General features: G+C 40.9%; 1 protein-coding gene across 3 annotated transcripts in view; it reads right to left on the bottom strand.

Annotated features, from left to right (window-relative positions):
• ESYT2 (extended synaptotagmin 2) overlaps window positions 1-27,562 on the bottom strand; it is a 77,522-nt gene extending 49,960 nt beyond the window's left edge. Inside the window, exon 1 of one of the 3 annotated variants that reach the window (XM_050310534.1) lies at window positions 27,138-27,562. In XM_050310534.1, the coding sequence (XP_050166491.1) occupies window positions 27,138-27,488 (351 nt within the window). In that variant the 5' untranslated portion in view covers window positions 27,489-27,562. The remainder of the gene's footprint in view (window positions 1-27,137) is intronic. The other 2 variants (XM_050310542.1, XM_050310550.1) reach the window with 2 other exon arrangements.
• Window positions 27,563-27,853: the final 291 nt, after the last annotated feature.

Genomic DNA, 27,853 nt, shown 5'->3' with positions numbered 1-27,853 from the left:
CTGTATGTACATGAACTTATAGCTAAACAGAGCTTACACCTCAGTTTTTGTCTTGCAGGGTTCTCAAGTTGCTTCCAGTGGTCAAAAAGTTAAAGGAACAAAAAGAACCAACACTGTTAACTCCAGTGCTAATAGGTAACATTTTGATTTTCTAAAATGTTTTCCTTCTGAATCTGCAGACAGAAGATGTGCCAGTTCTCAGTAATGACTTATCACTTATGCATGATGTTGGACCAATATGAATATTTCATTCTGATTTGCTTAGGAGAGTGAGCAGTGATGTTCACAGGGTGGGAACTGAAGAGCTGTTCCACACAGAGGAGAACCAAGAATTATGTAACGCAAGAAGAAATGTCAGCAACCTGTTACACACTTAGACAAGCACAAGTCTCTGTGCCTGGATGGGATTCACCCAAGGGTACTGAGGGAGCCGGTGGAAGTGCTCACAGAGCCACCTTCCATCATTTACCAGCTGTCCTGGCTAACTGGGGAGGTCCCAGTTAACTGGAAGTGAGCAAATGTAACTACCATCTATGAGAAGGGCCAGAATGAGGATCCAGGAAATTACAGGCCTGTCACTCTGACCCTGCTGCCAGGGAAGGTCACAGAGCTGATCTCCTCTTGTGACAGTGTGACCTGCTTAGTGGATGAGAGAAAGGCTGTGGATGTGCCTACCCAGACTTTAGTAAAGCCTTTGCCACCATTTCCCACAGCATTCTCCTGGAGAAACTCGCTGCTCATGGCTTGGTCAGGTGCACCCTTTGCTGGGTAAAACCTGGCTGGATAGCTAGGCCCAGAGAGTGGCTGTGAATGGAATTACATCCAGCTGGTGACCAGTCACAAGTGTGTTCCCCAGGGCTCAGTCCTGTTTAATGTCTTTATCAGAGAGCTAGGTGAGGGGAATGAGGGCACTGTCAGTCAGTTTGCAGATGACACCAAGTTGGGTGGGAGTGTTAATCTGCTGGAGGGTGGGAAGGCCCTACAGAGGGATCTGGACAGGCTGGATAGATGGCCTCACGCCAGGGGGCTGAGGTTCAACAAGGCCAAGTGCTCTGTCCTGCACTTGGGTCACAACAATCCCCTGCAGGTCTACAGACCGGGGGAAGAGCAGCTGGAAAGCAGCCCTGTGGAAAAGGACCTGGGGGTGCTGGTCAACAGCACTGAATGTGAGCCAGAGTGTGCCCAAGGTGGCCAGGAAGGCCAAAGGCACCCTGGCCTGTGTATCAGGAATAGTGTGGCCAGCAGGACCAGGGCAGTGATTGTCCCCCTGCACTCGGCCCTGGTGAGGCTGCAACTCAAATCCTGTGTTCAGTTTTGAGTCCCTCACTTCAAGAAGGACAATGAGGGGCTGGAGTGTGTCCAGAGAAGGGCAGCAAAGCTGGGGAAGGGTCTGGAGCCCAAATATTAGGAGGAGCAGCCAATGGAGCTGGGATTGTTTAGCCTGGAGGAGACTCAGCAGAGATCTCAATGCTCTCTACACCTACCTGAGAGGAGGTTGTAGCCAGGTGAGGGTTGGTCTCTCCTCACAAATAAAAAGTGACAGGATGAGAGGAAATGGCCTCAAGTTGCACCAGGAGAGGTTTAGACTGGATACTAGGAAATGTTTTTTCATGGAAAGGGTTATCAAGCATTGAAACAGGCTGCCCAGGGAAGTGGTAGAGTCACCATCCCTGGAGGCACTGAAAAAAAAAAAAAGTGCAGCTGTGGGACTTAGGAACATGGTTTAGTGGTGGAGCTGGCAGTACTAGATTAATGATCACACTTGATGTTCTTAGAGGTCTTTTCCAACATAAATGATTCTGTGATTCTACAGCCATTGTAATGAACAGCAACAAAAATAAAAGAAACAACAAACTAAACACACAGATGAGGAAAGGAAAAGGAAATTCATGAAAATACCAAAAGCAAACCTGCCTGCTGTGAGTAATGCAAGATATAACAGTTGTCATGTTCACAATTCATTTTTAGTCTTCTGTACAAGTATCCAGTTGACATTCAAGAGAAGAGACACACTAGACTGAGAGAGGCTTCCCACTCTAAATATAACCTCAGCCCAGATGAAATTCACTTTCCTCCACCGGGTGATCCAACTCCCCATATTCAGATTATAAACTCCCCAAGGCACAGGCCACGTTCCCTGTGCCATGCACACAGCTGACATCCAGGACATCCGTCTGGAATGGGAAAAAGAAGTAGCATCTCTCTCTTGCACCTATCAAGCACCCTTCAATCCAGAATTATGCAGAAACACTTGAAACAGGTTGAGAAACAAGCAGGAGGCGACAGATACTAATATCTAGCCATATATGCTAATTTATTAATTTTGAATTTTATCTACTGTACAGTCTTTATTAACCTTGCTTAACAGGACATGGTTCTTAATTTTTCCACAGATTTAATAATCACTTGTCCATTATTGTGCCACACCTATCATTATCTTACTGTTATGTGAGTTGGTACTCAGCCAACTCCTTAATTATATAAACCTAGTTTGCTTCTGCAGTTCAGTGTGACAACAGGCAACAAATAATACAGTGAATTATATCTTCCATTTCTGTTTCTCATCCCTTTTTCACCCTTGCTTTTCTGCTCACTCAAGTTTTAACATAACTCACTTTTACTCAGTGCCTACTCTGACACTCAAAACACAGAGCAGAGAACACGACTTTCCATCTTCAAGACTGAAATTTTCAGTCCAGTCAACCTTGAATCAGAAGTTGAACTTTATTTAATCTGTAGATGCTCTAAAACCAATTTGTCTGAAAACAAAGAGTAAATATTTATTAATCTCCCAATTCCATAAATTTTTAGCCTGCTACATGAGATCAAAATATTAGTGGCAAAATTATATTTCGCTTTAAGAGTTTCTGATACCAAACACAATCTTATTCACAGACAACAGGAGAAAGCCTGGAAGTTGGTCCTCTGGATCAGTCAGGAGTGACACAAGAGCATCAAGGTAACTACACAAACATTTTATTGCCAGAAGCAATAATCAGACTAACTGATGTGCAAAATCTGTTAATTCTTGTATAAAATCTATTGACAAGCATGACAGAAAGAGACAGAAGTCAAGATTTCAGCAAAGGCAGTTAAAGACTGAAAATATTTTCCACTTGGCTTCTGCTATGAAATTGCTCATGCAGATTTGGCAAGTGCTGTCCCATTTCAACCACCTGGTACAGTAATTTATTATTCAAAGCAAAATATGACAAGAGAGAACTGTTGCAAGAAATACCCTAATGACCATGTTCAACACCAAAGACATCATACTATTACATGTTCCAGGAATGTTCTACTATTAAGCATTATCTTGCAAAATACTTGGAAGCGCTCAAAAGATGCACATTAAAAATACACGTTTGGGCTTTCTCACCCAACTGCTCGTGCTCAACTCTAAACAACTCTCATGTTTACTTCCTATTTCTGACATGTTCATATCCTACGCTGTCAAAGACTCAATTCAGAACACATAATTTTTGGTAATGATCAATAAAATACCAGAAAAAGTCCAAGGAATGCAGTTCCTTGTTCTGTCCTGGAAGATAATAAAACAAAACAGGGGCAAAAAACCCCAGAACAATAACCATAATAACAGCAGAAACATTTCTTACCCACAACTATTTTATTTTTCACACCCTGTACCCACTCTTCATATTGGCTACATTGACTCAGATTTCTGCCCAGACTACCAACTGCAACTTTGTAAGGAAACAAGGCTAGACACAAAATACTACTGGTAGCGACCGGAGCATTCCATAAAATGGAAACTTATTTTGCTACAAACCAACCACTTTCTCGTGAATTGGGTATTACAGCTATGTAAGAAAAGGAAGCAATAACAGCAGATTACATTTAAAGAAAATAACAAATAAAGAAACCCAAACAAAACTCCCACACCATTGTATACCAGGGTTTTTCCCCTTCCGCCACCCAAAGGATTAAAAGTAAGAATTCCAACACTCTCAGGCCCATGGTGTAATTCTTGGGGTGTCCTGTGTAGGGGCAGGAGTTGGACTCTATGATCCAAATGGGTCCCTTCCAACTCAGTATATTCTACATGAAAAAAACGTGTTCTAATAGCCATGTTTAACAGATACTTATCTGGGTCAGCGTTATGTCTCATTCCTTCCATTTGCACTTATTATTCCAGATGTAAATCTTAAAGAAACTATACCAATAACTTTTGGATTAATGATAAGGTCACACAGTATAACCAAGTTCCTTGATACAGATAAACGCAGCTAAGCACTCCTGGATGGTTTTCCAGTTATTTCACAAATATCTCTCATATTAGATACCAATCCCTTCTGCTTATTTTGGAGAGCTAAATTACATACAAAAATCCTCCCCTCTATGAAAAGCATATTTGTCTAGATTAAAAGTAAAAATATCAAAGGGTATCACAATAAATTTTCATAATCTCTTCATGCATCATCAGTGGATGGGGAAAGTATCCCACAGAAGGAAATTCAGGAGAGAAGTCCAACTTGGGTGCTCTAAACCCTGTTCTGAATGCACAGCATAAGCAGTTATTTAATTATTGAGCCTAAAACCAGGTGGTGTGGTGAAGGAAAAACAGACACTAAAATTAAATTATCCTTTGAATTATACCTGACAGCTTAATTTGTCTAAATTCACTGCACATGTAACTCAAAAAGGCCAGAGAAATTCAGTAAAAGAATTAGGAAGAATCCCAGCATGTGCAGAATAAATAGCATCATATAGTGACATTCAAGCTCAATTTAACAGCTACTCACTCCAGTGTTTTCCAGTTGGTAAAGCAGGCTGGCCTAAGGACATTTTAGGTAAAACAGAGCTGAGCTGGGCTAATGGCTCAATCCCATGAATTCCAGCCAGCAATGCCCTCTCTCTCTGAAAAAACAAGGAGCAGCAGTAGGTGAACTATTTGTTCCTTTCCACAGAGGAATCGATGCAGAGTCTTCTGCTACTTGACACAACCTGAAGAGGCTTAACCAGAAACACACACTGGGGGATGGCTGCTCCTTCCTGACAGGAGGTAAAGAAGAGGGGCTGGAAGGAAAAGCAGAGCAGCCGGGCTGTCTCCTGTCACTTCAGTAATTCACCTCCAGGGTCATCCTAGCAATTTTCCTAACTTTTACCAATGCCAGAAATACTCCAGCTCTCATCTCCTGAATTACAAGGAAAATCCCCAAAAATATTTACTGTTGTAGAACTGCAGGATTCATTACTCTGAAGAGGAGGGTAAATGCTAATAATGAGGGTTCCTCAAAAAATCCTACAGTTAACCACAGGCCCTTGCTACTAAATTAACAAACAACTGCTGTTTCCATTACTTCTGGTAACCTGACTCTGTTTCTGTTTAGCATGCCTTGGGATGCATTTTTTGTGTTTGCAGTTTTAAATATATTGACAATGACTAGCCTTTGCACAGCAAAATTCATGATCAGCATTACAAAAGCTGTACGTTTTCAGTATGGGGATTAAGCAACAACTCTTGAAGCAGTTTCCCTGAGAATCATTACAGGTGACCTGCACACACGCACACAAAGATACATCAATGAAGGAAGTGGGGAAGGGCCCCAGAGTTTTTGCCATGGCTCTCTGATCATTTTAAACCCTCAAAACAAATCGGAAAAAGTGGAAACATACTTAAATGGAAGAAACAGCTTTAATGCCAAGCAAGGTTAAGGACTGTATTTATTTATAACTGGAACATAAGCCATTTAAGTGCTTGGACAACACACTGGAAAACAAAATAATCCTTTACAAAAAAAAAGTAATTATGTGCCCTTCGAGTCAGATTTGCACCTAAAGACAGAGTGGCACTGGAAGCACATACTTGGTATCTCACCAAATGTTCCCAAAACACTGCACAGCACAAACACTGCCGTCCCACGTGAGCTGCCTCTATCAGTTCAGCGAGTCCCGTGAGGTGCCACAACAAATTACAGATGGCTTTCAGAACAAATTTTCCAGTGTGATCACTGCCGTATTCCTCACTGCCTCCCGAGCTATCTGCCTCAGAGTCACTGTGAGCACCAAGGTGAAAAGTAATTTCTTCACCAACACAGCAATTAAACACCAAACAAGCTGGTGCTTGTAGAAACTCTAGAACAAACGGCTTTTCAACCCCTCCGGGGTTCAGTGCTAACACAGGAAAGCTACTACAATTAAATTAATACACCTCAAGTAATAAAACTGAGATTCTTTATATGGTATTGAAAGTTTTATTTCCTTGCAGCCTTCTGTTACCTCTGTTTCTCTCCCTTGCTATCTACAGATCTACGAGAAAGGCCTAATATACTGAGCAGTTCACAGGACACTTCAGCATCCTGGCATGTCCTGAAGGACCTATTTCCTAACATACACTCATAGATACCATATCTGGGAGACAAGGAAAATTACTAGCAGCACACAGGCTGTGTCTCTTAAAGTCAGGCTAAACTAGCCCAAAACAGGCCTTTCTAAAATGCTGCCAATGGCAGCAGCACTGTAAGAAGAGCCACCACTACCCACACACACCATTTCAACCTCAGTAAAGCCCAAACTACACAGACAGATCCCACATCCAGCCTTTCTGCTGTGCTAGAATTAAAGCATAAAATAAATTCAAAATACTTAATGCTTTTTTACATTTTACCAATGACTACAAACATACCTATATTTCTCATTTAAATAATACAAAGATGCTACTTTGCTTAGGTTGTTTTAAAAAATATATACTAAATACATACGTAAGACTGTAATTGAGAAAGTTGTCCCTCTGTTTTCCTTCTCATCAGAGAATTCACAGGGATGGCATTTAGAAAATTAACAATCCTCCAATTTTTGCTATCAGCCCAAAGAAACCTGGTTAGCTTAAAGTTTTGACAGCTGAGGATTCAGAATCCATCCCTCTGCAGCCCTGCAACACCACCAATATATTCTCACTTGGACAGTCCCCCCAATTTCTATGGAAAATAATGTCTTTGGCAATGCAAAATAATGCTGTATTTGCAAAAGAAAAACTATCTAAAAGAGGCTCCAGAGCTCTGATATGAAACAGCAGCCCAGAAGCAAGTCCTGCAATTTAGAACTGAAGGATGCTGAGCCGTTTCAAGCACAGCAGTTTCATTTTTCCATACATATCTTTCTCTTCAACATCTATTAAATATGCTTCACTCACAGTGGCAGCGAGGCTTGTAAGAACTGCATTACTTTTCAACAATTTGGCTCACCAGTACAAAAAACTGGAAAAATTTGCCTAAGTGCTGCTATTTTTGCAGAGATGGAACAGGCACGCCACAATACAAAGTCACCCAGAAACCTCCTACTTAGCAGCAGCTTTCCATAACAAAATCCTCCGGGATAGGCATTATAAGCAGCTGCTCTGGAAGAGTGACAGAACAGTAGGCTGCTAGGAAGGGAACTGGGAAATCCTACTTCTAGCCTGACACTCAGCCTCTGCAGCCCCAACTTGAGGAAAAGGGTTCAGCCTAGAAATTAAAACCTGATCATCATTAACTTCCAGAAGCATCCTGGCTTAATCACCTGAAGAACATGAAACAAAAATCTCTTGCTTTACCACTAGAAGTTACACAGTTTCCTTCCAAGCACCTGGAATTACATTGGCATAGGTTTCTGTTATATCTGGATGTAGAATCTACCCCAAGCACAGCACAATATGTGTGCCAGAGGGAGGGACCATGTAGGTTTTCTTTGCTCAGCTGTTACCTCCTTCTAAACAGAAAACCTGAAGCCTTCAGTCCTCTACTAGATGTTCATCTTCTAGAGCAGCTTAATTTCAGAATAATCTTTAAGTACTAGTATAATAATACATATATCAAAACACAGGCTTCAATATAGAGATGAAGTCAGCTCTGTAACCAAACTACTTTATTTTCACTGCAGTTTAGTATCTTGTAATTTTTCCTGGATCTCTGTGTTCATATTTATTTTCTACTTTCCAGCTCAAAAAAGACTTTAAGTTTTCAGGGCTCAGTTTGGACTGCAACAGGACAGTAAAAATAATAATAATAAAGTAGAAGGTATAAGGGGGCATTAGAATTGCAGGAACATTTTAATGGCTTCTATTTCTGTGGGATCAACACCCAGAACCTCTGACAAAAGACTGATACATATTTTTCACATTTTCACAGAGTTGTTGAGCACTTCTTAGAGTGAGGCAACTATAACAACTTAGGTTTAACATTCTGATTGCTTACTACCCACATTTACAACAGTGTTTTTATCTACTCTACTTCCTCATTCACAGGACCAGAATTCATTATAAACTCTTAGGACAGGAGGATGCCCTTTTCCAGTATCCCCTTCAACAGGCATTCACAATTATATTTTAAATACTGATGTCCAACTAAAGGCCGGGACAAGCAGACTAAAAAAAATTTAAAAAAATAAGTCAGAAAAATGAATAGCAAAACACTCTACACAAGCAAAATATCAAGAACTAGATTTATACTGATAAAAGTCTTGCTTTCACATCGGGTTAAAGACAACTAATGCAAGGTTTACAAAATGAAACATTTAATGACAGCTCCACATTAGCACATCTCCAAATTCCCACAAGCACTGCAATCATTACTGAAAGCAGAGACCCAGATTTTAAATGTTTAAACTGCTGAAAAGCGTAGGATGAACCATAGCTCTAAGGACTCACCAAATTTTACAACTTGAAAAACCTTCCACAGTACTCCTTTTTGGCATTGACTTTACCCTTTTATTCTTAGGAGTAATTTAATTTCTTCTTCTCCAAATAAAGTCTTAAAACCTTGAAATTCCAGCTTATGAGTTTTAAAATAAAATTATAAAGGCACTAGCACCTTATTTTCAATTTGTCACATTTCAAAAACATGACCTCTTTTATACTTTTAAGTCTCTATAACAAATTCCTTTTCAGTTCCCTTGAGAATCCAGGCATGTTCCCACTCCACTGCATGCCAGAGTGTCTTATTCTCAACACAATCAACAGAAGAAAAATTTCCCTCTCTGGACTGCTAAACATTGGCTTTCGAAATAGCTTATACAACCAGTGTCCCAGCACAACTGACTCTCCTTTGAACTGTCTACAGCTCTGAAAAGAAGTGCTGGGCTCTGCACCAAATTGTCAGCCACCCTTGTTGCTATCTCGACTGAAACACTGAAGGTTTCTTCGCCTTTTACTCCACTGACCCACTACCCGCTTTCCTCACCCTGCAGTCAGGAGCTGATTCACTGGGACTGAGGTTCCCTCAGCAGGGAGAGCTCCCTCCTGTTAACACTTGCAGGATCTCACAGCTCATCTCCCTGAGGGAACCAACCAGGCTGTCTGCGAGGCCTAAGATGGGCATCAGCTTTCAGGAAAGGTAAGTGTGCAAAGTAATGACCACTTCTGCAAGACTCCTCTTTCACAGACAGATTAAATCTTCCTCTCTGTCTTTAGCATGAAAAATCTCCATGTACTGAAGCCCAATTTTTATAAGCTAAGCTTTTAATTTTTTAATGTAACCCACAGCTCTCAACACATTTGAAACAAATCTGTATGAACTATGACAAGTATCATTCCCTTTTTATTGTTTTGGGAATGAGCAAACTGCAAATTTTTCTTTGAAAATACAAAAGAGTAAAATGGAGAGCTTAATTTTTTTGTGATACCCAAGCTGAAAATGCAGTATCAGGGCATGCAAATTTAAGCTGGGTTAACCTGCATCCTAAGAAGTCAAACAACTCTGTAGAATACACTCATTAGTTAGCACTTATATGCTTATTACATAGTACTTACACTAAAAAAAAAAAAAAAAAAAAATAAGAGCACACTCTTGTTTTGACTGAACCTGACTCCCAACAGCAGCAAAGTGTGTAACTTCCACGTACTGCACTGCAACCAGTACTATCCAGCCAGAGCTTACTCTTAGTAATAAAAGCTTTTTTAAACATAATCAGAAATCGTGCAAGATATAATAGGCATTTTAAAATCCCCCTGTATCATTTCCAGCTGAAACACTAGAAACTCACTACATAAAATCCAGAGCGTATAAAGAGTACAGACCGACGGTCTGGCAGTTTTGTGGAACCTGAAAATACCCAGTGATTAACCATCTCTGAAACTATAAAACTCCACTGAGAAAGTAACAGAAAGCAGAACATTCTAATAAAGTGAAACCATAAAGAGCAGCAATGTTTAAGTTGGGTCTCAGTTAACATAGTGACAACAAATGGTGGGGAGGAAGGCCCTCGTTAACCTGATAGCATCAGGTATTGCATGACAAGCTTACACGTGTAACTCTTTCTGGTTCTTCCCTTCAAGCATTTAACCAAATTCTTATACCAAGTTCTTATAGCTCAGTATTTCTAATAATCAGTACAGACTAAAATTTCTAAGGCTCATGAGATTCATTCTCTGTCCTCTCTAAAACAATTCTGTCCCCCTCAGTGGACTGCATTTCAGCACAGAATACACAACAGTGTTATTTGTTAGAAAAACATATGCAAAATATCTCACACATTTCACTGGCAACACATAACACACAAACTTCTGCACTGGGTGAGATCAAAGGTCCAGCTAACACAGCAATCAGAAGTGATGTCTAAGGAAAACTCAAAACCAAAATAGCACTATGGAGTTATCCTTCCCCGAATATCCTCTGAGCCTCTGCAAAGGATGGCTGTAACCCTCAGCAGCTACTATCCTACTGCTTCACCCCTGCCACTTCGGAAAATGCTCAGCCCCTCAAAAAAACCCAAACCAAACAAGAAACCCCAAACAATTCCATTTTATAAACTCCCTTGTACCATTTAAGTTTGCTTAATGCAAAACTGATGCTCTAGAGTTTTAGTACAGCCCTTATCCTCCTGTAGGATCATGCCAGAAACACAAGACCAATGAAATACGTAACTGGAAAATACTCTGACCACTGAATTCAACTCCCTACAATTGCAGACCTATTATCCTGTTTCTGTTTATAAACTCCACCTTAAAACCATGGAGTTTGCTACCGTTCCTTAGTACAGAGCAGGAAGGGCATCTCTAGTGTGTTTTGCTAGGCTGAGTTGCTAAGGAAAGATACAGAAGAACTCCCTGCTAAATCAGATTTCTAAACTTAGGAATGCGACATCATTTGTTAGAGTTACAAGGTGGAACCAAAAGCCAGATTGCCTCCCACCTAAATTAACTTAATTCTCATCCTTAAATATCAGTCTTACTCTATATGCTAACAAAAGATACTTTAGAGGAAAAAAGTCCTCAGCAAATGACAGATGTTTAACATAAATAAAAATCCCTCCCAAATCTCCACCCAGTAATATCACTCGGTTTTGAAGCACAAAAGGTAATTTCATTATGTACTGAGAAGATTTTATAAGCATGTTTTCAATCTGTGCCCACAGCCTGTAATTCTTGCATTCACACAAATCACAGGATCTGTTTCGACAGCCTATCTTCCAGCTGGAATATCTGTCCCATGACTGAGCTTAGCACCTCTTATCCAAGAAGCTATTTTAGAAAAAGCAGAGTAAGTGTACTTAAATCAAATCCTGCAGAAGGAAAGGACACTACTGGAACTGCATCCTCCAAGGAAAACATTTGTCTCTGTGCTGCTGGGCTGGCACACACGGCATCTGTCCAGAGTAATACCCAGCAAGCTGCACATCTCCCACACCTGCAGTGTCTGCACAGAACTGCACCATCATTTTCATCAGAAAGTGAATTCGATACCAAAATACACCATCCACAGCACTGCACATGAACACTGCCTGCCAGACACATCAAGTTTCCAACATATTAAAGTCCACACGCAGCAAAAAGGAAGATGAAGCCCCTCAAGCGGAATTGAAGCTAATGAGTAAATGAGCACCTAGGGGCAGGCAGTACCTTTTATTCAACACACTACTATATGTTGCAATATTTTAGCTAAAATACACCTAGATATTTGACAGTCCTATTGTGTACACAGCAACATTTGTTCAGTCACTTGTCCTTCCACGCAAGTCTTTACAAATCAACAAAGCCAGGGGAAAAGAAATAATGCCAACATGTAATAAATATGGAGTGTAAAATCAACATTTTAGCCTTTTAGAAAACCAAATAAATTAACAACCAGGTTTCAAGAAGATGACATCTTTTAAGAAATCTTTTAAGTACTAAATACAAAAATACTAAATACTAAATAAAACTTAAAAGCCCAGGGAGTTTGCATTCACCCTATCAAAATTCCTTCAGGCCCTGGTTCCAGGAAACATCCCCCAAGATTCCAGCTTCCTACAGACACAGACACTTTCTCTCGTTTTATGACTGCAAACTAACACTAACCCTGTCTTTTGAAATAGTTGTCTTGCAATGCTCTGCATCAAAACATTCTTGAGACTCTGTTAAAGAGCTTTTCCATCATAACAAAGAGGGAAAGAAAGTTTGCCCCTAACTCAGTCATTACCAACATGCTGTATTCCTTCATCTCCCCATTTAGCCATCATAAATCAGCAACACTTTAATGACTGACAGCAATAGTCAGTCACTTTATAAACATACTGCCTACAATCGAATCGTAACGTTAAGCACGCAAGAGTCTTTATAGACTGTTTATAACTGGTACTTAAGCTCACAATTTCTGCATTTTAACCTTCATCTACTGTCCCACTTCAGATCCTTGCATGGTCCATAGCTGGAACTGTGATAATCAGACCATACCCACTAGATCTGGCTGCCGTTTAAGACAATGGGAAGATTATTTTTACATCTCAGCAACCCCTTTCACCTACCTATGGCTTAACATACGTATGTATATATTGCATAACAGCGATTTCAAAGGCTTCCAGTTTTTAAGATTCAAATATTATTAATCAGTAGGCAATTGCAACTGCTGCATTACTCTTCTCTAATTTTCAAAATTCTGTCTTTAACATGTCCAAGAACAAACAAGTCACTCTACACCTGCTTTATCATGAATAAAGAGAAATAAGGGTCTCTGGACAGATATTACTGATGCCTTGAAAATTCTCTTATGATCAGATACAATCCTCTGGAGATGCCTGTACTGATCAAAAAGACAAACTCCAATTAATTTGGATCTATATGTTTATACTGAGGTTCAGCAAATTGTAGCTCTAAGCAGAAACCAAACATCCAATGCCTAAAGCCAAACGGAATATTAATTCTGCGAGAGAGAAGAAACTTCTGTCACTTGTAAGACAACCACGTGAACTGCCAGCAACCCCACAGTCAGTCAGCTGCCTACAATGCAGCTTCAAGAAATCTTGCCCGTGCCAATGCCACTTTATTTGCCTGCTCCTAAGCAGAGTCTCCCTTAGCCTGCATGTCTCCTGAAGGAGAGGTTACTGCCTGTGCTCATGCAGGGAGTAATACGTGCAGCCAAGTCACTGCCAGCTTCCAAACTCTCAGCAGATTTTACCACAGATGCTAATCATTTTTTTAGGAGTTCTACAACAGAATATTTACTACGCACATTAATTAAAATCTAACAGCTGTGGCCCAAATTATTCCTTGCTAAATTTAAGCATGCAAAAAGTAGCAGTGAAGTTACGGCCTCATTACTGTAGGTTCTTACCATACAGAGAAAAGGGACCTTCTGCAAAGAGCTCCACTCACCCCTTTCCCATTCACTGAAGATGGGTGGCAGAGAGAGACCTGCATCTCTGAAATGATGTGCCCAAGTTCAGTATCTAAATTTCAGTTTGCTACACCAAACTTCATTGTGTGCTAATGGGCAATTGATTCTTTTACAGCTTTTACTGTTGGCTGTGTAGTTTTAGGCCTGACTCCCGGCCCTGTACAGCTCACAGATATTTCCAGCAGTCTAAGGTCTGTATGCAGCTCTTAATCACATGTAATAGCTTTCTTGCAAAAGACATCACTTGAGTTTAGAAGAATGCAGTGATGACAGTTAAAATGAAATCAACCCCTTGAGTAAAATGCCACAGTTATTTTCAGAAATCTGCATAAATAGCAGCTAATCTGCAACTACAGTTTTCCTGCTGAAAAAGTATTTTCAAGAATTTGATAAAGGTTTTTCCATGTACAACTAGCCTCTGAGGAGAAAAAAAAAAACCCAGAATTTTATTTCTTTTCAACATCAAATGGATGTCAAAGTCAAGTCCACCATTCCTGTTGCCATATATGATTTGCTGCATCTGATACAACCAATGGATGCCCAAAGGAGGCCGTGACCCCGTGGGAAACCTGCACTGGAGCAGGGTCCTGGCAGGACCTGCAGCCTTGTGTAGAGAGGAGCCCACACTGGAGCAGGTTCAGTGGTAGGACTTGTGACCCTGTGGAAGGGACCCACGCTGGAGCAGTTTGGGAAGAACTGTAGCCCATGGGAAGGACTCATGTTGTGTCCAGTTGAGGAAGGGTGTGACAGAGAGGCATTGGTGGGCACCTGACATCCAGCCAGGGTCAAACCACCACAATCAAAATTAACTTGTAAACTATGTTGGAAAGAAAATAAAAGTTCTTTAAGATATGCATTTCAGTGTTTCATCTCCAAATGTTCTCTTTTATTGTCTTGAGCTCATATAGTTACTTTCTTTTAAAACATTGACATCTCAAATCCCTTGTCACAGACTAATCTGAACTGCACCAAACCAGAGTTTTTTCCGTTTTACTTAGTCAGAAGGAGATCTTAATGGAACAACTTTACTTATGCACTGCATTCCCCACTGGAATATGACAGACAGGAATGCTATTTCCATGTGGCTGGCAATGCAAACAACCACAGCAGCAGAAAGCAGAGCTGGAGTTCATCACTTTGCTGGAAGAAGAAACTAGAACAAATTAAAACCCACAAGACAACTGGGGTTGACAAAAAGAGAAACCATTTCCCCAAGCACTGCAAGTCTGCAGCAAGAAAGCAAATGACCTTGTACGTTCTTACAGGTTACAACTAAACTAGAAGCTTGTGTGTTACATGGGAATCAAGAATCAGAACTTTACAGCAAAGGAAATTCCAAAGTGGTTTGTCAGAGCTTAAAACGCATTAATTTAGGAACACTGATCTCTCTCTGGCAAGTGGATACATTTTCACTTCTTTACAATAAATTGAAGCTTAAATGATACTCTACAGTTTGTCAGCTTGCTCCCTGAGGACAGAGGTGCAAATCAATGTTATTTCAGTCAAGGACAAACACTTTAAAGCAACTCTAAGTAAATCTACAGTCACTTCTATCCCTTTAGCAGAGTTCACTTTAGTGACACACCTTTAGCACAAATACCTCCCCTTCTCACCCTAAAAAAGTTTTACAAAATATCCACCAAATATTCTACACCCCAAATACTAAACTCACTTGAGGTGAAGATTAAAGTTTAGATGTTTCCCCCTGAGCCAATACAGACTGTCTCCCAGTATCCTATCAAGTTTTCCTATTCTTATTTCCCAGGTAAACATTTGAACATCTTCAAAAAGTGCCCAACAGTTAGACCTCAAACAAGAACTGCCAACTACAAAAGGTTTAAGCATTAGCAAAAAAAAAAAAAAAAAAAAAAAAAGAGGGAAACCACCTAATTTCAGACATGTAAACCTGTACTTCCATTCAAAGCTTTGTTAGATTTATTGTTATGGTGTTACTGGTACAACAGACTTCCTTAGTAGCCGTGCCGGAAAATGAGAAAGTTCAGTAAAAAGGAAGCAGGTAAACCAGTGTGTGTGCTGGAAGCAAATCAGTAAACCCTGAAGTATTGTTTAAAAGAACACTTCTGTACTTCCTTATCTCTCAAATAGAAAAATGAAAGTCTGTATTCCTATATAAGAAATTCACTTGTAAAGTAAGTGACTCCCAAACTAGCTCTACTGTCAGGCTGTTACTGTGTCTCTGTGTGTAATGTCTCTGTGTCTAACGAGCTTAGAAGACCAAAACTTCATTAGGGCTTTTTTGGTGAATCAAAGTGACAAAGTGAACAGAAAGGTAACATTTTGGTTGTTCACTTGAACTCATGAAAGGTAGGACCCTTAAGAGAAAGAAACTTTAACCACAATTACAAACTTCCAAAACACAAAGGAACTGAGAAACAACTGTTGGCAAATGTTTTCTGTTATCAGACATCTATGTCAAGACCTGAAAATAAAACAAGCACATATTATATGCAACTTTTTAAAATGCTTTATACATAGCCAAATTTAATAGAAATTAATTCCTATTATAAAGACTTACATGAATGTGACAGAGGCAAGAAAACTGATTTTATCAAGTGACCATGGACAGTTTAGGCACATTCATATCAACACAGTACTCACAGGTAACACATCCTAAAGAGAAAAACGAAACACAAACGGTTTCAAAAGTCCAAATATTTTCCCTAAAATATAAACCAATATATAGATTATCATGAACAAATAGAGAACAAGAAATTACTACAATTTAAACTAACTTATCAATCACCACTGAATATTCTTATAACACGCACAAGTCAGATGACTGAACACTGGGTTTTTTTCCCTCCATGAAACACTCTCTTATCACTTCCTGGCTGCCATTTGATATTTAACTGGCAGAGGGTGGGTGGGTGGAAAAGTGTTCTTTTTCTAGTTCAAGTATTTTAGGAGAAAGTCACTGGGCAAGGAACACCGCATTTTAAAACATAAATTTAGTCTGCAGCATAAAATTAATTACTAGACTAAGACAACTTCCTAGCCACACTTACAAGAGAATTTAGCGTTCTAGTTCAACAATTAACAAGATGAATCAACAGCCTGGGGGAGGAAGGAAGTCTTGCATCAAAACAAATTACAAGTTTTCAAAATTCTGGACCAGCAAGCTTATTGCACTACGAAAAATTAACAAATTAGGAAAAGACATTTCCTCATTTGAAGTATCATAGATTCATCACATTAACAGTCTGCTTGAAACACGCAGACAGCTCAAACATGCTAACTACCAACAAGTCCTGAGGGTTTGCCCTATAAGCCTGCACAAAAACTCACAGATCAGAGCACGTCTTTTAATACTCTGCAGAAAAAAGCCACAAGAGTTCTTGTCGAGTTTTGGGATATAAAGCTGTAAACTTATTCACTAGTTTACAGAATATGTGATGTGAAGAAGAGTACCTGAGAAAGCACAGATACAGAGTTTTTGTTCTATCAAGGTTTGCAGATCTGCAATAAGGCATAAAGAACCATGTGGTACAAAGCAGCAGCAATAATGCTTAACTACAAAGCCAACTGGGAGCTTCCTGAGCTGGGAAGTTCTCTTTCAGTTTTCCCTGCAATGTTTTCCTCCCCACAATCCATTTTTTTTTTTTAGTAACCTATTTCAAAAAAGGTCCCTTACAAACTTTGAGAGCAGAAGTGTGGGTCGTAACACTGCCTAATTAATTGAAATCGGAACAATCAAGGTTTTATAGCCACCTTCGTGCCTCAACATATCCTGTGCTTACTTATAAAAATGAAACAGGAAGACACCACACTCTCAGACATTCACTCGCTTTCTTCCCACCTTCCTGCTAAGGTTGGCAGTGACAGAACAGAAGGCAATGCATCGTCACTACATTTAATTTTACATTTGGTGGTGCATCTTTCAAAATTTCCCCAAAGGAGACTATTTCAGTCGGTTTGGATAATGCACGTGAGCCGGTATCTAACTAAAGGAACGCAAACAAAGGTCATGAAAACAACAGCGCAAGAGTCTGTACCAGACTCTCTCAAATACAGTTTTCAGGCAGGGAGATGAGAAAAGTTACGCAATTTACACTGCAAATATTAATCTCTCAGGTGAAAGTGCTGCAACTGAACTAATGTAAACTCGCCCCATGCTGCTATACGATAAGGACAGCCAAATGACAATGCAAGGCTTGTCTGTCATATGACAGATATTTTCAGCCAAGTAAAACTAGTTTAGTATTTCTAGTATAGTAACAACTTCTTGGTACATCATTCCAGACTGCTCCAGCAGAAAACCACTAGTCCTGTCTCAGATTTTCAGCTCCTAAGGAGAATTCTGTAGTCGTCTCAGGGTGTAGCAGACAAAACTTTGTGCAATGACTCATTATATGGGAATGCTTGTCTTCTAAAGGTTAATTATATAACAGGAGTTTCATTTCAAAAATTGTGTGTTTTAGCAATTTTCTGCACAGAATTTTAATACTAACTATTTAGTTGAGAGGCATCTGAATGACTTAAGAAGTCTCACCATCTCCCACAAAACAGCTCTCTAAAGATAGCCTTTTTAAATATTTTTATTAGTATATTTAATATTTAAGCAAATAATGGTATTCAATGCAGAAAAGATGTCTTATCATTTGTAAGCCACAACTGGAGACTGAAAGCTAATTTAAATGACAGCTTAAAACAAAAAGAAAAATGATAGAGTAACGCAGGTTGGAAGGAACTCATCCAACCCAACAACGCACTAAAAACAGGGCCAACTTTTAAGCTGTATCAAAACACTGAGAATTTATATGCTTGATGATTAGATATGTTAACAGGTCTGTTGAAACATTATAAAAGAAGTTAGATATGCAATTTGACATTATAAACAGCTCAAGTTCAAACTTTGGTTCCCCACAAAGACATCTCAGCACCTTTATTTGCCACCTCTGTCTAAGAAGGGCCTGTTTATGCAGCCCATTGTCCCATCTCAGTTTAAACCTGACCACAGCTTCCAGCTCCTCCCTTTTGCAGGCACTGGCACTTGTGTGGTTGCACAGTAAACTCATGAAATTGATCCAGCTGAATACCAAACTTGGTAGAAAACTTACAATTACTTGGCAAGGAAATTCTAATGCTGGCACAAGGGGGCATTGGGAAAGTGCAATTGGATGCAGAATATCCTTCTGTTGGGAGTGCCCATTTACTTCATTTTGAAACTGCAGGATCAGTCCTTTCACTACCCCCATCCTGATTCTCTCGGCAACAAGAACACATGAGTGCAGAGGAAAGCCTACCAACAAAATTTACATTCTCATGAAGAAAGAACCATCAGTAGGAAAAGCTTTAAAATTCTCACTGCTCCTCTAACTTTTAACCGTATCACAGGAAACACAGAGGGAACAAAACCAAACAAAAAACCAAAACAAACAAAACAAACAAACAAAAGGCCACACCTTTTAAGCTGCAAAGAAAAGAACTCCAGCAATCTAATAAAGACTGGTACACAAAGCCTGGTAACAGCTATTGAGAATAAAAAACTACAAGTAGGTTGGGGATTGAGATCAGATGACTGTGCAAGAAGGCTGAGAAGCACCTCTTCTCCTCCCTCTCCCAGGCACCATATCCAAGGGATTCAAGAGGAGATGGGACACAGCTTCTCACCTGAGCCCTGACATTGGGATGAGGATTGTACAGGACTGTATCAAGGAACAAAGCATCAAGAAGTACCTTGAAAAGCTGAGGTAAGTGGAACAGACTTGGCAAGGCTAGCCAGCTGGTTTAAAACACATCCCTAAATTCCTGAACCTCACTTTTGTAATGGGACTTCCTTATAAAGGAAGTTAAATATGGACTAATTCTAGTCAAGTAGAAGAAATCTACTATCAGCTACTTCACTAATTGATGAGGCAAGTTTGTACAACCTCACTTTCCAGGCCTGACAATCCATTATTGTCAGCTAAGAAAAGTCACAAAACATACACTAAAAACATAATAAAATGAACTTCTGTGAAATCAAAACAAAGAGAAAGTTGCACACGTTAGAAAAAAAATAAGTTGATTATTTAAAAAAAAAACCGCATACATCTTTAATTATGCTATCATCGCCCCAACTGAATTTTGGTCTCATCCAGTGAGAAGTCAAGGCCTCCTCAAAAGACTTGTTAAGACTGTCTAAGAAATGCAAGTGTAGTCCAATCCTTTCTTGTTTTTCTTACAAAAATGAGAAAAGCATTTAGTGCACAACAGATGGGACCAAAGAGGGGTCCTGGGTCAGTTCATGCCATCTTGGACAAATTAAAAACTCTGTCAAACACATAAATCTGGCATCTGGCTTCCACCATTTCACACACAGTCACTTTCAGCAAATTCCTGATTTAATTTGTCCCTCTTATTTCTCATCCAACAGTTTCTTTCCAAACTTCACAGAATTCTCTTCTCATTCAACTGAAACAAAACTTACCCAGAAATATCAAAGTGCCACATGATTCAAAAGTCATACAAATGAAAAAATGCCAGACCTCTCCAAATAGTTCAGTTTCACAATGTACTGAATTCAAACAGTTGTTTAAAATAAAAATGCTCTCCCCTCTTCTTATCAAAATCCTGTTTTCCCACCATTCTTTTTCACATTTATTTCTATGTTGAATACTCCAGCTCTGTATATCCTTTATTTTCATTAAGTGTTCACAAACACCAGCCAAAGATAAGGACTTAACTTTCTTCTTTGAAGTGGTGCAGTATTTACCCCAAATATGCAAAAGCAGCTCTAGTCATACTGCATTTGAAATTCTGCTGGCCTTTCAACCCTGGTACAGAAACTTTGGAAGTTGGCCTCTGCTGGCCCACAGAAGAGCTCCAAAGCTGCTGGTGGGGTGTCCATTCTAAACTTCCTTAGGAAAGGGTACTATTGGACTTAATTTTTATTGTCCAAGAATAAGGAAAAGCAAAGAGGAAGACACCACAGGTCAGAGACACTCTGTATGGAAACTAGTAATGCCTCATACCAAACCTATCATCTGTAATCCACCCAGAAGAATCACAATCTTTCACTGATTTCCTTTTAACTACATATTGAGACACACTAAAGCAACGGCAGAGGTTCATTCACAATCAGTAACTGCTACTTTCAGAGTCTGAGGTACTACTGTAAGGCTCTGATGAACTGGTTTCAGACACTACAGAGGATATTTAAAAATTAGCATTCTTTCGAAACTTGGTATTGTTTTAAAAACAGTTTCCACAAACCCACACCTTAGATTCAGTACAGGCATATGGTCAGCATAAAACTGTTGCTAAGCTTAAAAGAAGTTATGCTGGAGGCAATTTTAGCAACTAGAGAACTAGGGAATGATTCAATAAATGGGAGATAAACTTTAATATAAACCAAATTATTTAAGTCAAATAATTTTATTTTACCAGAAACAAAATGCTGCCTCTTGTTTCATTTTCAAGAACAAGAACAGGACACCAAATAATTGTTTTGAATACTTCAAATTTATAAAACAGGCTTTCATTAAACTAAACTACAATGAAAATGTTTTCACAATAACTCTGATTAAACTTTATTTCCCAGCAGGTTCTCATGTAAAAAACCCAACAAATTAAAAATATCTTAGAATGCATATCCAACTACGCTGTGGTGTGCCAGCAATCTCAAAACAGAGTAGTAATTTACAGTGAGAAAAATCTTGTAAAGGAGGCAGCAGAGGTTGACTCTAACTCTGGATTTTTTCCCCTCCATAAAAATTCAGTCTTTACAGATCAGATCTTTATGACTCCCACATTTTCAAATACGGTAAAAGTGGGGCCAGCCCTTATAAGCAAAACTGCTCAGGTATGAAAAAAACACTAGCAAACTAAAATGCAAAATTAAAAAACACCAAAAAAAAATCAAAAAACCCAAACAATAACAGAAACCTAAAAACACTTGTATGCATCTTCCTCGGTTATTCAGAAAATCTGTAGATTTAAAGAACACTTTTGCAGTAGTCCCAAAACTCAGTAATAATTTTTATGTAACACTACTTCGTTATATGAGAAAACAATGTAGGATACATATATATTTAGAAGGCCTGTGGCACCTACAAACAGTTGAAGAGGCATAATAATACTTTCAGTGTAATATTTTTCTTTAATAGTTTGATACCATGTTCATAAACATCAACTCAGCATGTGGCTTTCGACCAGAAATGTTCTGGAAAGGGATCTTTACATGAGTCACATCGTGGCTCTTACAACAGTACTACGTGAGAGAAGGTGTTCTGGGACAGGCACCATCTCTGCACAGCTTTAACACACTCATTTTGAAAACTTTGAGAAACAGGGAGATATGATCCATTGTCCAACATGCCTTCTTTCCCTCTGGTTCTCCATTCCCAGAGCCATCACTCACAGGTCTCCTAACTATGGGGTACTCTTAGGAAGTCACCCATGTTACCTTAACTGCAGTAACACTGAACCAAGTTAAACTTCTTCCTTTAAAAACAAAACCTAACCACAAACACACACACAACTGTATGTATTCGTGCACTATGAATCCCCTAGAACAGAAGGCAGTGTAAAATGAAAAATAATCAGGCAGAAGGAGGACACGGACTTCGGTTGTTAAGTACTCACAAGTTGTTATTCTGTTCTTACTCACTCCTCTTCATACTTCCCAGATGCAGGCCGGCAGTCCAGAGCACACGTCTGCTCCCCATCAAAACTGATTAGATCCTGCCTGGCATTAAATAACTGTACCTGGGAATAATTTTTCTTATAAATCCCCCCTTGGTAAGTTCAATCTAGCACACTCAACTAACAGTTGGAAAAGGATCAGAGGAACATATCCCAGTGCCTCAGTGTCTTCATATTTCAGTATGTTGTATAAAAACCCAGCCCACAGTTCTTACAGCTACAGCAATAGCACCATTAACCAAAGGTATAATTAGAAGTTAAGAGGAACATATTTTTGTTCTATGGCAAATAAAAACACACACTGTATTGCAGAAGTCCACTTCGTTATCAGATTTACTGAGTACATACTTAATGTCCATCAGAGGGGATTCTTTGGAGATTCCTGTCCTGAACCATCTATCTAAGATCCAGTTAGCAAGCTTGATTCTAAATCAGTCAGAAATCTTCATATCAAATACACATAAGAGCATCATCACCTCAACCCTCTCTGCAAATGTCACTCAGTACAGGTGTGATCCTATAATTAGAGCTACCTAACCATTTTTCTTCCACAAACACTGGCTCTGCCTTCCCAATACCCATAAAAACCAGTTTTTGTTGCTCTAACCATAAAATCGGAGCATCTGTCAGGAAGCTCATGGAACGGTTTGGTGCAGGGAGAAAAGTACGTATCCATATTTTATTCTAACACAAGCCTAAATACAAATAATTTTTACAGTTATAAATCCCAATTTCCTTTTTCACACATGCTTTCTGAAGCCTGGTTTTAGTCAGAATGCCTTCCCACCCCTTAAACACTTGCAGTTGGTTCAACATTCAACTAAGAAACACCCAACGACCACTCAAGTCGTGCTTTACTGGACACCACCAACACAAAACCACTCAACAAAACATGGGGTGCTAATTATTGTATTGATTATGCAGTTATATATCAGCATCACATAAAAAGGATATATGCTGACATTACCTCCTCCCTCGAGTGGTAGTGATGGGACAGCAGTTCAGTGGTAACCTACAATACTCATGGTTTGGAAGAATTTCATACAACTTCCCAAGAGAAGGAAGATTCACCAAATTTCTTAACAACAGGACTCTGTATCAGTTTAGCTAAAAAGGTGAGCAGACATCTATTTAGGTTTAGGAAGGCTCTTTCCTTTTTTTAAATAGATGACAAAACAAAACAAGTGGGGAAAAGAACTACAAATCACTCCAATCTAGCGCAGAAACTTAGGCAAATCCATAGGACCCAAAATGCCACAGCAGACTTGTGGTTAATGTTTTAATATGGCAGTACTTTTACTATAAACATGTCCACTATTTCAGTTCCTGAATAATACATGCTTAGGGATACGAAGAAAATTGTCTAAATCTGTTTTCAGAATCAATTTTTTAAAAATACTAAGATTTGTTCCTATTTTGGTCGCCTGCTGATTGCTGACAGACTGCACAGAGATACAGCTCCTGGTCCCAGGCCAAATTTACATTTAATCTGGGGAAAACAAATGCAGCACAGCTTTTTATCTGTATGTTGAAGAAACAGGAGTCAAAGTTTCCCTAACCCAAAAACATGTCGAACACGATATGTTGGCATGTGATAAAACTCACATTAAGTAACCAAAACCTCTAAAATAGCAAAATCAGATTAACTTTTTTGGTTGTTCTGAGAAAGAATGAAGTAAATTTGTTGTATCATTTAGATTATGAAATTTCATTACTGTCTTAAAAAGCAACATGATACCCGGCCTTTAAAAATTTAGAGCCCAGGTTTCCTATCTTCAATCCTGTAAGCGGCAATACCTAAAGTGCCACTTTTCTTATATGTCTGCATCTAAATTACATACATTTCAGTATAAAATACATCAGGTGCATTAAAATGTTGCTAAGAAAAGGGGAAATGTCTTCATTTAAAGACCTTTTCATGTCTTAAAATGTCTTTACTGAAAGACCACTTTGATCTCCAATTCTTTCTCATTGTAAGTTCAGCTGCCTAGCTTTAAATTATTTAGAAAAGCACCCACCTCTGCTCCCTCCAACCCCATATAATCCATGACATCTTCCAAAAATGCAGCAGTTTTAACTATGTTAGCAAGTCTATTGGCACAGATCTTAAAAAAATAAGACAGTAACTGCAACATCTTTTTGCATGTACATTTTTTTTAGATAATTCAGTGCTGACATTTTAAAATATGTAACTTGTACTCATGTTGAATTAATTCATTTTACATGCACAGTACAGAATATTCCTACTGTATAACCACCTGGTAATGGAAGAAATAGATCTAATTTAGGAAACTAATAATTAACATTACAAACTCCAGTGTGATAGCACAACAGTATCACTTTCAAATTGCAACTGAGCATATTGCCAGCAGAAAAAAAATTCTCCTGAAATACTCACTCTCCTAAAAATAAATAACTCAATGCAGTATTACTGAGTACTTAACATGAACCACTAAAGCAGCAGCCAATCCCAAGGTAGGTGGGGTGGGGAGGAAATCACACATAAAGCTAAAGCTCTTTTCCAATCAAGAACTCAGAAAGATACCACGTGCCAAATAAATGTTTGAGATGTCACATAATTTTAGTTGAAAAATGGTTTATTACATCTCAGTTTCTGTCTCAGAAGAGTAAGATTAGTTTCCAATATTTAAAACACAGCACTGTCCTACTCAAGTAATTTGAAGTTTATTTCCCTGACCAGAAACCAAGGGAACACACTTCAGTGTGGAGTTTGCATTAAGGTGGATAAAGTAGATACCTATTAAAGAGATGTAATGCTCCATATACCATCCATTAGCTCTTACTGGAAATACAAAATCCATGAATCTCCAAGACAACACGCTATTGCAGAAGGAAGAAAAACAGCAGTTTTTCAAGATACAGAAGCAGCAAAAAGACTCATAAAAACTTTAATGACTCTGACAGCGGACACTGAAGACTACTTTCGATTTAAGTGGGCCTTCAGGGTTCAGAACTCTTCCTTTTCCAGACTGCATTTAATCTGGAAGCTACATTTATTTGGATGCTTCCAGAATACAGCATATGTGTCAGCAGAAACAAAGAACCATGACATTTAAAATTTAAAAAGATGAATAAAGAGTAAGGAAAAAATAACAAAACCCACCCTATACCCAAAACCAACCAATGATGATTTACAGTATCTCTGCCAGCTGGTGTGTGAGAAGTTCACACTTTTGGGGAAACCCTACATATTGATCAGCTGCTTCCTCACAATGCCACACTATATGCAGGTGCTTGCAGCCAGCACTCATTCCTCTCTACCATTTTTTTGCCTCTGACTTCAGTCAAGAGGCCCCTTAATATTTAGTTATTTGGACAACTCAACACAGGAATTAATTGACATTTTATCAAAGGTAAAAAACTGCGTCTGGAAATAAAACTTATGTGCAGCACTAAGCTTGAATATCTACGGCTTAGTTACCAGCAGATAGTTACTATATACAGCCCTCCACAACAAATCTAGATACAGCTAATTCATTTTAAATGCATCAAGTCAGAACACTTTCACTACATTGCTGCGTGATTACAGGGAAGGAAACCAAACACAACACAGAGCTAACATAAGAGCTTTTACCTGCATTATTTGAGACTCACATCTTCAAGTGGTAAAACCGTTTAATCTCTCTTGCACACTATCCTCATTTTTATCGTGATCTTCCACTCGAACTTTGGTGAAAGATATGAAAACCAGGAGTAAAAGACTCCCGTCTGACACCTGCCCACTACATTCTATTCTGTAACTTCCTCAGTAGAGGTAGGACAGGTCACATCAGGCATTGCAATATGATAGCATGAAAACAGCTACCTGGGTTCTTATTACCTCAATGGTGCCCGAGGCACAGTCACTGTGAAGAACAGTCCCTGGCAGAGATGTTGATGGCCAGAGCTGAGGAGCAGAAAGTACTCAACAAAGCACAGAAAGAATTGACAGAAACCCTCAAGGCTTCAGGTAAGAAAAGGATGCGAGCAGCAAGCTCCACACAGCCCATCCCAGGGCCGGTGCAGGGCACAGGGAGGCCTGGATGCGCACTGGCACTGGGCTGTCAGCCCTACCCAAAACACTGTTAATCCTCCAAAGGAAGATTTACAAAGCAAAGGACTTCAACTGAGGAGCCCGATTTCAGCTTAAAAAAAAAAAAAACGGTAATTCTGAAGACTTATTAGAAAGCCTAAAACTTTCAGGGGAAGATTCAGAGAAAGCCTTTTAAAAACCTCACCACATAAATGCACAACTAAAGTGACTGCAGCCCCTGCACCTCAGTCCTCACGTTACAGCCCCGAAACCTTTCAGAAACACCACCTCATTTCTGTATCACTCCCCATTAGGTAACGCTTTATTGAAAACACTGACAGCGTTAAAACCCAGGTCTGCCTTGTCTCTCATCTCAACTTTGCAAGAAACGGCCCGAGCCGCGACATCCGAGCGCTGTAGAGACCTCGCCACGGCCAAGCCGTGCGCGTCGCTTGGCACCCGAGGGGAGAGAAACCCAAATCCTGCGGTAAAGTTTATTTCTGCGAGGGAAACCCCGGCCATGGCAGGCTCGGGCTGTCACCGCCCGGCAGCGCCGCGGGGCTGACGGAGCGGCGGCGGGGACGGGGACAGGCCACCCCGGCGGAGGGAAGGAGGGAGGGAAGCGACACTGCCCGCCCGCTCCCGCGGCTGGGCACCGAGTCTCGGGAGAGGCTGGCGAACCGGGCCGAGCAGCCGCGGGGCGCGGGAGATGCCATGTCCTCACCGCATCGCTCCCTCCCTCCCCGCCAGGCCGGCTCTGGGGCTCCGGCCTCCGGCCTGTGGCGCAACCCGGGGAGGGGGCACCGCCGCGGGGAGGGAGCAGGGCCCGGCCCGGCGGGTGCTCCCGGCAGCGCAGAGGGGTGTTGGCCACTCACCCACGCAGGCAGATCCGCGGAGGAGACGCTGAGCCGCACCGCCTCCTCCTCGTCCTCCAGGAAGGCGAGCGCCCGGCCCAGGCGGGAGCTCTTGCCGCCGCGGTGCCTGCGGATCCAGAAGAGCCCGCACAGGGCGATGAGCACCCAGCTGAAGCTCAGCCCCAGGTAGCCCAGCACATACACGGGGAAGATCAGCACGAAGCTCCTCGCGAACTGCGACACCAAGCCCGTCACGTCCACGCTCAGCAGCGGCGGCGGCTCCTGCACCGGCTCCGCAGCCGCCGCTTTCTCCGCGGGGGGATCCGCGGCGGACCCCGCGCCGGGGGGCTGCTTAGCGGCGGCCCCGCTCATGCTCCCGCAGCGGCGGCTCCTACTGCTGCTGCCGCTCCTCCCGCCGCTCCTCCTCCTCCTGCCGGGGCGCTGGCTGCGAGCGGGCAGGGGGCAGGGCGGCGGCGGCGCCTCCTCGCATCCCGCGCCCGGCCCCGCTCACCGCGCTCCGGCACCGCCCGCCGCCGCTTCCGGGCTCTGCCGGCCCGGCCGCCGCCGCCGCCGCCGGGAGGAGGCGGCCCGGCCCCGGCCGCCGCTATTGGCGCCGCCGCCGCACGAACGCCTCTGCCCCGACACCTCCCCCGCCCCGGGCGGCCGCGGCTCCCTCCCCGCCGCCGCTCGCTCATCCCTCCCTCCAGGCCTGTCCGGGGAAGCGCGGGTTCGCGGGA

This window comes from Myiozetetes cayanensis, unplaced genomic scaffold (assembly GCF_022539395.1).
Source record: "Myiozetetes cayanensis isolate MyiCay16 unplaced genomic scaffold, myiCay2020 scf1, whole genome shotgun sequence".
Classification (NCBI taxonomy): domain Eukaryota; kingdom Metazoa; phylum Chordata; class Aves; order Passeriformes; family Tyrannidae; genus Myiozetetes; species Myiozetetes cayanensis.
Note: the sequence above shows the minus strand (reverse complement) of the source record. Positions and strands in the feature narration are given on the sequence as shown.